This window comes from Stegastes partitus, unplaced genomic scaffold, assembly GCF_000690725.1.
Source record: "Stegastes partitus isolate 25-593 unplaced genomic scaffold, Stegastes_partitus-1.0.2 Scaffold1958, whole genome shotgun sequence".
NCBI lineage: Eukaryota > Metazoa > Chordata > Actinopteri > Pomacentridae > Stegastes > Stegastes partitus.
This window is the reverse complement of record NW_007579689.1, coordinates 89238-103233: the sequence shown is the minus strand read 5'-3', so window position 1 is coordinate 103233 and position 13996 is coordinate 89238. Positions and strand designations below refer to the sequence as shown.

The 13996-nt window shown below is 38.6% G+C and overlaps 1 protein-coding gene and 1 long non-coding RNA gene across 2 annotated transcripts in view; both read right to left on the bottom strand.

The window, feature by feature from the left end:
- Positions 1–220: 220 nt before the first annotated feature.
- On the bottom strand, positions 221–1776 carry LOC103373345 (uncharacterized). The gene is made up of 2 exons (XR_521057.1): positions 1706–1776; positions 221–1623 (listed from the first exon to the last, which is right to left on the bottom strand). It is a non-coding gene; the product is annotated as an uncharacterized LOC103373345 (long non-coding RNA).
- A 1051-nt stretch (positions 1777–2827) lies between these two features.
- The window catches only part of slc39a14 (solute carrier family 39 member 14), a 40101-nt gene continuing 28932 nt past the window's right edge, over positions 2828–13996 (bottom strand). The window contains exons 6-10 of the mRNA XM_008303210.1: positions 13056–13178; positions 7215–7388; positions 5859–6093; positions 4996–5180; positions 2828–4059 (exon numbers count right to left, since the gene is read on the bottom strand). Coding sequence (XP_008301432.1) covers positions 3907–4059; positions 4996–5180; positions 5859–6093; positions 7215–7388; positions 13056–13178 — 870 coding nt within the window. The 3' untranslated portion in view covers positions 2828–3906. The remainder of the gene's footprint in view (positions 4060–4995; positions 5181–5858; positions 6094–7214; positions 7389–13055; positions 13179–13996) is intronic.

Sequence of the window (13996 nt, the reverse complement as noted above, 5' to 3'; positions counted from 1 at the left end):
TCGACCAGTCGGGTTGCAGACACTCTCTGAAGCTGTAAACTTGTAGCCAATGAGCAGACGAACCCGTGGACGTGTCGGAAGGCAAGATTCTTTTTTTTTTTTTTGTAATAGTTTTATTTTACAATTATGAGGAATGACAAATAGCATAACATTCTTAAAAGGTGAAATGAGACGTTAAACCAACACAATATCACTCAATAACGACACAACAACACATGAGTTTCTTAGAAAAGGATGTTTATAAAAACTTTTCCATGACACACACACAGAAGGCTAACGAGGATTCCCATTAATTACATTTGGGTACAATATTTTTTTTAAATGATCTGAGCGAGAGTTGAAATGATTAAAACCTCCAGAGAGTCAATCGGCGGCGGCCTTGTGATGCTGAAACAGAAATAAATGTGAGTTGTTGCACCAATAAATCAGTTTTTATTGTCTGTGTGTTCCTGAATTTACTGTCTGAGGTTTGGATCATTAACTGTTGTCTGTGTGTGTGTTTATGCTGTGGCTTCAGTTGTTGCTGTTTTTTTAACAAACCAGTAAAATGTGCAATGCAGCGATGGTTTTTCTGTCAGCTGTCCCGTTTATTCCAAATAAAACACTGAAAACAAACACAAAACAAACAAAGAAGGCCGGATTTTGTCTGTTTTCGTGGCTTGCGGCGTAAAGCTGAGCTGAAATCTTGGGTGTGAAGCAGAAAATAAATATTTTATGGCTTAAACAACAATAAATAATCCCACATGTCATACAAATCCAGCAGCAGTAACACTGTACACGTGGTACCCGCTTTAATGGCTTGCCTTCTCCTTCCAGGAATAATTAATATCATAGTAAACCTATTATGGGTTCCAGTTTCTACCTCTAATAAATAATACTCTACAGCTCTAATCTAGAACACTTTGAATCTAATAAACAGTATGTAGCGTCTGCTGATGGATCACTTAAATCTCTGCTGATGGTTGAATACTGAACCAAGAGAAATCTGAGAAATCCATCCGTAAGATATCAATAAATGTGATCAATAAATGTGGAGCAACAGCGTATAAACCTACACCGGTTTACAGCGTACACAGTAAAACGAAGGGCGGCGTCGCTCTGGTGTAAATGCTCGTTTTCATCCTTAACAGCACTGACATTAGAGTTTGTTAAAGTGAAAGCAGTCACATTACAAAACGATGAGGAACACCAACAAACTAGTCCCCCCAAGGCTCCGACAAACCACCAATAATTCACAACATAAACCGTTTTTAACTGAGGTTTAAATTACACTACGTGGCCAAAAGTATGTGGACTTCCAAAGGCTGCATCGAAATCTGCTGCTGCAACATCCTCAACTGTTCAGGTTTCACATTTTAAGAACAATGTCTGCTCAAAAATCTCTTGATTTTGCCTCAAAACTTGAGAGCAGACAATATTGTTAGATATATTTGTGAAATTTCAGCTTCATATATCTTATTGCAATAACGCCTTTTTAAAAATAGTCCGTCGACCCACTTTCAGCTTGTTTTTTCACACGTTGAAATTTAAGGCTGCTTGAACCACAGCATCTCAGGAACGACTAAAGATAAAAAGACAGAATTTTTTTACTGCATTTTGTCATAATGTCATAGATTCAGAACTCTGTTTAGATCCATCCATCCATTATCTATACACCGCTTAATCCTCATTAGGGTCGCCGGGGGCTGGAGCTTATCCCAGCCACTCTGTTTAGATGATCTACAATATTCTTATTTTGGTGGTACAACTTGTCATACCGGCTCAATCAGTTATGAAAGTTCAACGAAACTTTTTACGTTTTTGAGACCAAGTTTTTCATAATAAATAGTATTTTATATGTTTTGTTTTGGAGTTTGCATGTTCTCCCTGTGGGTTCTCTCCGGGTTCTCCGGCTTCCTCCCACACAATCCAAAAACATGTGGAGGTTAATTGGTGATTCTAAATTGTCCACAGGTGTGAATGTGAGTGTGTCAGCTGGGATAGGCTCCAGTCCCCCCATGACCCTAGTGAGGATTAAGCACTGTATAGATAATGGATGGATGTTTTGTTTTTGTATTATTGCAGCATGCAGCTACATGTGGTTCAGACAATGCCACTAGCTAACTTCTGCGTAATCAATTACTTTGTTAACGTGCGACTAAAGATGGGACTTTTCATGATGGCTTAAATTTTTCACATATAGTCAGAGTATATTGGATCTTGATTTGATTTGTCCAACACTGCCGATTCTAAATCGATGACATGATGAGAAATAACAGTGAAAATTTACGACTTTAATCTGTAGTAATTCCTGAGATAGTATCGTTCAAAAGGCCTCAAATTTAAATGCGTGAAAAAACGTACAGAAAGTGTGTTGACGGGCAATTTGTAAGTAAAACTTGTCTTATCTTGGGAAATGTTAAAGTGTCCAGAAAATCAGAGATAAGGCTCCTGATGTTGTTCTTCCAGCCAGAAATAATTGAATTTCTTCATGTTTTTTTGTGCAAAGAGGCCCCCTCATGTTATAGAAACTAGAGCTCTGTGTCTGCAACGAACAATATTTTTTTGCCATTTTCGGTTTTAAAAAAACAACAACTGAATTTAAGATTTGATTGATTAGCAAAGAATATAAAATCACCCCACTCGATTTAGAATGATTCATTGTTTACAAATTAAGTTACTGAAGTCATCTGGAGAAAATGTAGTTTTACACTAAATATTGAAACCAACAGAAAAGTGTGTTATTAAATAAGCATGAGTAGAACTTGGGACATATTTTCACCCAGATAGTTACACAAGTCCTCATATGTGCTGTTAACTGATCTATAATTCATCAAAGACAGATTTCTTTTTTTTGGATGCCAACAACAAAGGTCTAAAACCACCTGAGGATCGTCCACATACTTTTGTCCACGTGTTGTAACTCAGAGAGAACTGGATGTTTGCTACAACAAGCCTAAGTAACAAGATGCAGCATATAACCTAATATCTCTGCTCTTATCATAGATGATAAATATGGGTAAGGTCACGGATGAGTAGGCGACGTGTGCGTGATTATTATGACTCAGCTTACAGTATTCTGTTTAAAACCACTACTAGGCTGTAAAAGAATAAATCGTTCTGGGAAAAATGGTCAATGGGATGTGCAAAGACCACAAATCTGCACTTTGAGTTCAAGAATACAAGGAATAGAAAAAGCTAGAACTATTCAACGCTATATTAATGAAGGGCACAGATGGTAAACTGGGTGAGTCTGATCTGGATAAAGCCACTAACATTTATCACTTTACATGTCCGACCCGTTCGGGGTTTCATGCCGAGGAGTCCGTACGGAGGAGGTCGTCTCCCAAACTTCACCGCGTAGCCCTTCAACCTTCTGCCCATATTTGGTCTTCAAAAGTCATTTTTCATGTGTAAAAAAATAGAAAAATCAACAAACAAAGTCCAGCTGGAAGTCAGTTTGTTGCTGATAATAATTCCAGTTAAGGTCCTGGAAGTTCTGTTTTTGGTATGGAATGGAAAACAGAAGGAGATATGGAGGATGATGCTGCTGTTACCTGATTGTGCTTTTCACAGAGGATTAGCGACATAAATACTCTGAATCTCAACAGGCTCGATGAGAGATGAAAAAAACCAGATGGCTGATCGGTAGTCCAGGGTTTCGACGACTGGGTGAATATTGCACGTGAACTGTTTGGTTGTTTGTGGACTTTTACAGGCAGCAGCTGTGAAGAAACAGTGGAGGAGCGAAGGCTGCTGCCTTCAACTCTACTGCATGTCGAAGCTGCGTGAGAGCAGCTGCTCAGGTATTCTCACAGGTGTGCGTACCTGCCGCACAACTACACGGTCCTGAAAACCGAGGAAAAAGTTTCAGCCTCCCTCCCTCCCTTCCGTTTCAGAGCCAGTTCCGGTCCAGGGGATCCGCTGCTAGCCAAGCTGTATCTGTCCGGAGTACGTGGTGAGGAGCAGCATGATGGCGAAGCCCGTCAGCAGCCCGGCGTTCTGGATGGCGAAGGTGAGGAGGAAGCTGCTGCCGCCGGCGTCCTCTTCCTCACGACTCACCTCGTTCATCTCTGGAAACTGAGACGCAGGAAACAGAGAGAGTCAAAAAGCACAGATCTGCACAAGAACGCTTGATTTATACTTATGTGGTAATTGCACATTTTTTAAAAATGGCTTTAACTGTAATTTTTTACAGTTAATATTATTTTACAGATTTTCCCTTTTTTGTTGAATCACAGATAAAAATGTGTAAAATCACAGAGAAAAACAAAAATGAACACTTTAACTGTACAGAAAAAACACACTGTCATTAAAATCAATATCAAAAGCAGGATATTTACCTTTATATATATTTTTTACATTTGATCCTAAAATAAATTACTGCATTTAAATCTGCAAAATTTTCATTATTTCAGAGTAAAACCATAGAAAAAGGTCCCAATTTACACCTTAACCGTAATTTTTTTTTTTAGAATAATCGTAATTGATGGCCATAAAAATCTGTTGTTCTACAAATGACAAACGGTACTTTGTTCTTTTACAATGAGTGTAAAAAAGTCACACTGTTCCAGTGTAAAATTGCTAAATCAACTAATCTATATATATAATTTTACAGATATTTGCAGATGTGTTTTGTTATTTTCATTGCTTTTGAATTTTTGAACATTATAGTATTCTACTGTTTAACTTAAAAAAAGTATCTATCTATATCTATACACACACACATATATATATACACATATATGGCTGAAGATCTGAATTTATGTTGTTGTTTGATATGTTGCATCCTGGGTGTAATCAAACAAACTTCATCATCACATGTTCACCCACAATATGTATTTTTAGGTGGTTTGCTAAACAAGAGAAATGCTTCTTTACCTTGCCAGCCAACAAAAAACCTCTTCAAGTGCATGAGACCTTCGTATAAAACATCCTAAGGAGTCTTCAGAGACTCTTAACAACAACCAAACACCCGGCTGCGTTCGCCTCATCCTCTAATCCACAAACACTGACCATGTCTGCCAGAGCGATGTACAGGAACATTCCTCCTGCCAGGGCAAAGATCCAGTTGGGGGAGAAGCTGTTGCCGGCCAGGATGCCAAAGCCCATCCCTAGGTAGCAGCAGCAGGCTGACAAGAAGTTGAAGAAGAGAGCCTGCTGGATGCTCATGCCGGCGTTCAGCAGGATCACAAAGTCTCCTGGAGGCACAAAGACAGAAGAACACAAATCAGTGCTGCTACAAGCTTCTGCCAAACACTGACACTTTGAGTATTTTGTGTTCGGAAAAGCAAATAAATGCAAAAATGCAAAGAAGTTCTTAGAAAACTGTTTTTTTGTACTGAAAACACAAAATAAAATCCCTTGCAGCTTGATAACCCCTGAACTCAGAGCAGTTTCTGAGCTTTTTTTTTTCTTTCTCTTTTTTACTCACTGATGTCAAAAAGTCAAATTTCTTTTATTTATTTTGCAGAAACTAAAAAAGGTGTTTCACCAAGCTGAATGTATCTTCCAACAACTGGCTGACAACTTGATTTTCTGATTACTGTTTTTAAATCAAGCTGTATTTATTTTATTGATCAAATACGTTTTATTTTGCTGTCAATCTGTTTTGTTTTCATACTTGTCTCCTCTCTGCTCTGTGTTTAAAATGTTAAAATGTAATTAATTATCATTATTTTAAGCCTAGATTTGGTTAATTTTCCCAGCAGATGCTACAGATGCTTTGTTTAATTACTGTTTTTACACTTTCTGGCTCTAATAAATGGAATAATTTTGGCAATTTTTTTAAAGATAACATACTTTTTAAACTTGCCAGTTGGTTTTGAGGTTCAGTGGGTTAGCTATGAATAAACACCTACAGTCCCACCCCGACTCACCCAGCTCGTGGGGGAACTCCTCACACAGGATGGCCACAGAGGTGCTGATGCCCTGGAAGACAGAGGCGGTGAAGGAGGCTCCAATCGCCAAGCCGTCGATGAAGTTGTGCAGGCCGTCGCTCAGCGTGATCATCCAGGCCAGCGTGCCGATGTCAGAGTAGGACGTACCCTTCAGCCAGTAGCAGCCGCCGCCGCTGCTGCCGGACCGACCACCGCTGTCGGGACTCTGGGAGTCCTGGAGAGAGCGGAGTGAGGAAAACAGATGTGCAGATTTTAATTTTTTTTTAATCTATTGATGTAATTCAGCCATGGCAAGATACCATGAAGGCAAAAAAAAGAGAAAACTTATTTCACAAAATGAAAAAAGAAGCAGAGCCTTAAAATAATGTCTAAAAAGTTTGACTTATTAACTCCCTCCGCTACATGTCTGTACACTACACGTTATTTTTTCCTATTTGCTTTATAGAGGACAATTAAGTGACAAACACAGAAATTTATTCTCTGATTTTTGGATGAATGATCAGATAAATCAGTAGTTCTACATAATAATGCTAATTGGTTAAGTGAATAACTTAATGCATCAAAAATAGATTAGCTGATACGGCAGAAGTTGATGGACACGGATGTGAAAAAAATTATCATAGGTTAGCTGTAGTGCCTAATTATGCCACTAGGTGGAGCCTCTTACTGTTTACCACTGCAGTGACTGGAGGAAGTGAAATGAATGAATGAATAAAAGAATGAAAAATACTTTATTTATCCCAGAAGGGAAATTCAATAAGTGGTCACTCGAACTAGCTGTTCTTTTGTGCTGCAGAGAGCATCGTGGGAGTTTAGCTCGTAAAGGGCCACCATGACAAAGTCTAATGTGACGCTTAACGCTCATCGGCCAGAGCTCTTATTTTGGAGGCGAACTGAAGTGCAAAATAACAGCTTTGCAATGAAAGCAGCCTGCGTTCAAAATGACAACATCAGGACACAGGATTAGGTCCACAAGGGTTACTTTTTGTTATTGATTAATGGGTTATTGATTGATAAGGCTCCTGCTAATGGATTAAGTAAACTGTTCAAAATGTGCATCTCTAATTTCCAGCCTTTCTTCGAACCCCTTCTCACAGGTTGAGATGTGACCACTTCAACGAGAGTCACAAATTATGTCTGAATGTTGCTTATTGAAAAACCATATGCCAACAAACAGTTACACTAGATAAGTTTGATAGACTATTGGACCAAATATGACCTTAATTTTCTGTGATATTTGTGTTACAGTTCAGGACAGAACTCAATGTGAGAATACATTCATAAAATTCAGAAACAGTAAACCCAAAGATGTCGTCCTCTCTTGTTGAATCCTACCTGTGGTGTCTGAGCAGGGCTGAGCATCAGCTCTCCCTCCCCTGCATCCACCTTCCCCAGAGCCAGACTGCTGGCTTCTCCGTTCTGCTGCAGCTTCTCCTTCTCGCCTTCCTCCACGTCGCTGCTGGGTGTCGAGTAACGATCTGCGCCGGGGTAGTGACTGTGACCGTGGCTCTGAGCGACAAAGAAAAACAGAAATCCCAATCAATAAAGCCCCCTTGTCAGACACAAACTCCTTTCGGTTAATCTGAAGACATCTGATCGTGCTGGCTTCACGTCTGAATGAGCCCACTGCTCACTTTATTGTAAAAGTTGTGACGGCAGTCTTACTGGGTCGGACCTGGTAAGATTTCAACACAAGTCTGAACTGCAGCCACATGAACAGACGGGGAAGCGACGTGTTTCAAGTTGTGTGAAGCTATTCGGGGGAGACTTGTTGCACGTTTCAGTACCAATACTGGTCCAAAATATCACAAACTGAAATGTCAACAGGAATAAAATTTTATTGAGAGGAAGACAACATTCAGGTTGGTAAGGCTCACCAATAATAATTATTACATGAACAAGGCTGGAATTTAGTTGCTTCCAGCTGTTTGTAGGAGTCTTTCCTCTGAGTGTACTGCAACAACAAGCTTCAAGGAAAGATTTATTTGATGACACTTGTTTGTTTTATTCCCTTTAACCCTGATTTATTTATTATTATTTATTTGCTGTTACTATTATTACTTTTAGCCTTGTTTTTCTGGTTGTAAGCTCTATTTTCTATTATTTCTTTTAGCCTTGTGTTTATGTTTTTAACCTCTATTTTCTATTATTTCACTTGTTCTTTTTCCTTCATTGGATATGGCTTTTTTGGTGCGACTCTACTTTTATCTGTACTTGATGTGTTTTGTAAAATTTTTTACCATTACTGGGAAAAAGTGACCTCTGTCTGACAGAATGCAGTCCCTTAACCAGATTGATAAAGCAGCAATGTTACAAATTCTACATCAGAAAGGACCTTAAATTCCACATTTTGATTAATTCGTTACTGGATAAAAATTTGTTCCTGACAAGTGAAGACAGGAAATTTAAAACATCAAGATGCTCTTTGCTGCTTTTGTCCCTTTTGTCTTTTTGTGACTGCAGAATAACAGCTAAAAAGGTCGTCCAGATATGAGTTGACACCGATGTGATGTAATCTGAGTAAATGCTGCATAAAGTGGTCCAATCAGAGCTATATAAAACCACAGTAAGGGGAAATCTTCTGTCTTTCCTACCCTGTACTGACCCTATCAGGGAGCTTTTACTCCCAGGTTGAGATCTTCAGCCAAAAACAAAAATGTCTGCAAGTCCCCTGTGATTCTGTGACTTTTTTTTAACTAAAGTTTGCAAGGACAGCGGCTTAAAGCTTGTTCCACATGTACCACAAAGTCACAGGTAAAGGTCGGTTAAAGTACGAAGCACCAGAACACATTGAGTTTTTCCCTCAAGGACACTGAATGAACATCTCCTCCTCTTCATGCAGAATTACCCTTCTCAACACTGACAGATTTGGCGTTACCGAAGGTGGAAGCTGACGGCAGCAATGCAGGCGTTAATGTGGGTGAAAGAGTGTCTGTAATTGGATCAGCAGGTCGACAAGGCAGCTGTTAATTAGCGGAGCTGAACCACACGGCTCCAAACGGACTTAACCACAAGGTGGAGCAACTGAGCCGCGAGCTTCCTGCTGCTTCTTTTTGTGAATGAACCCAGGAGCGCTGCGAGGCTGCATTAATGTCTGCAAGCTTGAGATTTCAGTCAGGCTGGTTTTTAGAGGAAAAATCTGTGAGTTAAAACAGAACTGTGCCTTTAAGAGAGCAACTTGTGAGCCCCAGTTACTACTCTGGAAAACTGTTTAAACAACTACTACAGCGCTTGGACAAATGGGGAAAAGAGGCGCTGTTATCAAATGGGATACAGAGGCACACTGGAGGATCTAGTTAGCATTTTTGCAGCTGAAAACTATTTAAAAAACAGACAGACTGTGTAGCAGCTAATGGGATAAGCCTGTAGCGACGCCTGCAGTAGCCCACTGACAGCCAGTAATCCGGATTCAAGAAAAATGGAAGTCGTGGTACTTAAAAAGCCCTGCAAATAGCTGTTGTAGCTGTTAGCATCCCATTCTTCTGTTTGTTTATGAAGCCATGCATGGGTTGGCACCTGATTTAAGAACTTCTCTGCCCTTATTCTTCCTCAAGGTTTCTTAGATTTACAGAACAACTGCTGCTAATTGTTTAACTGGCAGGTAAAGGAGATCTTGCATTAGCTGAGGCAGCTCCTCAGCTTCTTCGTCTTTCAATCCAACGCTCCTCTCAGCACTTTATGGAAAAATCTGAAGCCGTACGTGCTTTCTATAGCTTTTGTTTGCTCTCAGTAGCTTCAATATTTTAGTATTTTAGATGTATTTTATTTTCCAAACTGATCCTATAAGTTTTTATCTTCTTCTGCCTTCCTTTTTGTTGCTGCTTGTTTTATAACATGTACAAAACTTTGGTCATTCCTCTGAACCCCAAAAACCACCATCAGATTTAAAAGGCATGTTGTCTTTAAAAAAAACAAAAAACAAAAAACAATAAACATCATTTATCATAGCAAGGAACTGTAAAAACAGAAAAAAATGATAGATTTTTAACTTTCCTACGTTCTTTGAACAAGTCATGTGTGATGCAACGTTCCATCAGGAAAATTTACCAAATATGAGCTTAAAAATATTTAAATCAAGATCACTTTAATCTACAGGCCTCATAAAAACATATAACAGCAGCATGTTGCTGGAAGACACATTTAGCACGGTGAAATACCTTCTGATAGTTGTGAAGAGTAGTGTAAAATATGCCAAGATTGTAGAAATTTAAATAGCAAAAGATCTTTAGCAGGTGGAAACACATTTATATTCACGATAATAAATATTGATTGATTGAATTTTTTTGTAAAAACATATATTCAACTTTTGCTTTTTCATTCTTTTTATGATTCATGGTACTGTAACTTTATTATACCACACAAAAGACATTTTTGAGTTGTGCCTACTTCTAGACAAGGTTGTGCTGCTTCTACAGAAGTGCAGGACTTGACATGTGAGTTCAAATATGACAGAAGCAGAAAAAACACCCAGAAACTGATCAGAGGGTTTATGGATTTATGTGTGCTGACAACCTGGAACCTGATAATTACAAAAGCTGTAAGTGACCTGCAAAAAAAAAATCCTTATCTGATTGATATATGATTCCTCAAAGCCAAATATTTCTAGCAAAGCAAACAAGAACGTTCAGGTGACTGCGTCTATTGGTTTTTCAGCGTCAACTGTAAAGCAGTTATCACAGACAACAAGTAATTCCACTCTGTGTTTCAGTTCACTACATTACTGTACATAACACTCTGGCTAAAACACACAGAGAAGACAAACACCTGACAGTGAACAAACCACAGTGTGTCGTTATTTAGGCACTACTTTGTGAACATGTAGTTCCAAAATTCAAATGAGCGGTCTAGAGTCAGGTGCTGAAGCGCCAACATCTCGTTAAACTGGTCAAACCTGCCGCTGATGAACAGATTAGAAGAACGTCATCGTTTGTGATTGTGATGACGGTGGCTCCAAGCAATTAAGATCAAAGGAAGCGTTTAGTTGTCTGACAGCAATGTTAACATGTTAACATGAGGAACTATTGGGTTACAAATAAATGAATAAGCAACCATGATTCACTGCAACACTCACACATTGTTAAGTATTTGGCATCACAAGTGTCATCATTATAATTTATTGTGGTAACATCTTTTAAGCGTAGTTAGTGCTGCCTGATCACTCTGTATTCTCACTCAGTACATATTAATATTATTATTCTTCTTACTTATTGTTATAGTTATAGTAGCCCCTGATCAGGAACTGTGCTTCTAACTATTTACGTGTCTGTGAACAGCCTCTAGCTCGAGTGCTAAAGTTGAACATGTTGATATTTTACATGTGAGCTAGGAATGGCTTCTCCTCAGAATGATTCGATTTTGGGGTCAATCGGTGCAAAAATAGCTCCACTAGAAGTCAAAGGTCCCTTTTTCAAAAATGCTGTATACCTTCCAAAGGGTGGACGGTAGGTTTATGGTATTTGGTGCAGATAAGCGACCATTTTGGGGCTTTCTGTTGGTGATGTCACATTCGACCTTGGATAATATTTCAAGGTCACACTCAAGGTCAAAAAATGTTGGTATTGGTATTATATTTTAAATACCATGTAATGCATACATGGATAGTACACGTCACCTTGGACAACCAGCTAATCATTAAAAGTGGAAGAAAACACCTATTTTGTGGTAGTAATGGTTTACTGGGGCTCAGTGCGATCAAGCTATCATTAGTGCACAAAATGTATTAATCGCTTAAGTAATTTTTTTCAAGAAAAATGCCAAATCTTCACAGGTTAACGCTTCCTTAAATGCCAGGATTTCATGTTTTATTCCCAAAATCTGATAGTGAATTGAATCTTTGGGTGATCTTTGGATTATCTCGGTCACTTTGTAGCATTTTCTGCCATTTTATAGAGAAAACAAGTGGAAGTAATAAGGAATTACCTGATTTATTGGGGGGGGAATCATCAGAATTGATAAGAAATTTAATGAAATGATTTCCTAGTTTGAAATAGTACAAACAAGGGACAGTGTTGTGTTGTTGTGTTGAATGGACTTTATTATAGGGCTGGACCCCAATATCCGTATATTCGGCCGTTGTGGTGGTATCCGGAGAGCAAGTTTGCTATATTTTTGATTTTGATATGTGGATATCAGAAAGTGCTGTTTGGACCAGCCCTACAATATTCCGATTACTAACATATTTTAATAATAGTCTTTACTGAGTTATTCTCAGTCACTACATACATTTAGTCCAACTTGTGGGCAGCGAATGCGACAAAGAGAAAATTACACAAAACTCAAGAGGCCACATCCTCCTTCAGTTGAAGCCGTGGTTTTATGTTTGTTAAACTGGGTTGCGTCTTTGTGAGTTGACCTTGAATATAAGCCGTTCATAAATACCAGCTCTGTGACGCTCACAATGTACAAGTTTGTTTATTCAGCTACACTTGTTCATTTCTTTTTCTGTCTCGCTGTAACGCTCAACATAACCTTGGCTTTGTTAGTATTTTTTTTAAAAATGCAGTTGTAGAGTCAAGGTTATGAACTTTAAGGATTTTTTTGGAGCCAATATCTACCTGCTGTTTAATTTATTAGCAAAAAAAGATGTTTCTTAGGTCTTTTAAATGCAGTTTTGGCAGTTCTGGAATATTTCTTACAAGCAGTAGCCGTGTTTTGATATAACTGTCTCGTGAATTTGAAGTAAACTCTTGAAAAATGTGTTTATAAAAGGTACGGTGGATCGTTTCCATTAACTGTGGAGTGAATAAACTCTGCTGCGCAGTGTCATCAGAAAGCACAAGAAGTGGAAAACAAAACCTGTTGTTTACCAACTGCTAAATAACAAATGAGAAGAGGAAGCAAAACATTGACCATTTATGAGAAAAAAATGAAGAGAAGTCTTTGGAAAGGGGTTTAAATGGAGCAAGTCAGAAGTATTGGTTCATGTCAGATGGTGTGTTTCATAACGTCTGGAGAAGAAATCAGTCACGTGAGTTAAATTTACGCTATGCTAGAACTTCCTCTTAACAGCAAGAACATTACCTCTTTAAAAAAAAAAAAAAAGTCAAAAAACACCTTTATTTGTTAAAATTTCCATTTTCTCATAAACTTTTCTAATGTACTCCTTTAAAATGCGCATGAGATGCGTGGAAACATGGGTCCTCTTCAACTATAAAACTAAATATAGTATAAACTCACCCCGTGTCTTTGCTTCAGAAGCACCTTAAGGACTTTCTCAGTGAAGAAAAAGAGATAAAAGCCTCCGAACACCACCGCAGATTTGGACACGTAGAAATCCACCATCGGGTCAAAACCGAAGGCCTAACATGGAAGAAGAAGACAGTGTTAGCTTGTGATGATTATTCAAATAATTAGTATTATCTTCCAAATTGTGTGTTCTAGTAGTGGTTGGTAAATCTAAGTGGATCTGTGTTGTGTATTCAGAGTTGAGTTACATTTCTGGCAAAGACGAAAGAAAACATTTTTCCGTGTTTATATTCACTGTCAGCGGCTGATCAAAAGGAATTTTAAGTGTACGAGAGACTTCACCCTCCAGAATGTTTTTGAATAGTTTTAGTTTTGCCCATTGTTACATGAATAAGAGAACAACAACAACTAAATCTGACATCCTTTTAAGATATTGCAGAGATATTTCACAGCAGCCTCTGAACTCAGAAATGCGCTGAATTATGGATGTAATCGTCTTTCACTCCTGTAGACGCAAAACTTCCCGCGAATCAAGCCTCATCAGCTCACAGGTAAAGGTTGTTTTGTTTTGTTTTTTTTTATCCCAGGTGAACTGATGCAATGAATACCATTATGTAGCCATTATTGCTCTGTGCTCATGCATACTTTAACGTTTGTCCTCCAGTTTGTTGTGAGGAGAATAAAGAGTGCTGATCAACTTTTTCCAAACAGCCACAATGTTAAAATCACTGAATAATGTCATTCATCTCCTTCTGCTGGGAAACTTTGGGTTTTATATGGATGTTACTCTGACACGCACCACCCACCTAAACATTGCTGCACAATAACCACACCTTTTTTTTTTTTTTTTTTACGTCAGTGGCACTCCACTGCAGTACAACTGGCTCAGCCACACCTGAAAAACTGCTCAGGAATGACACGACAACACAACT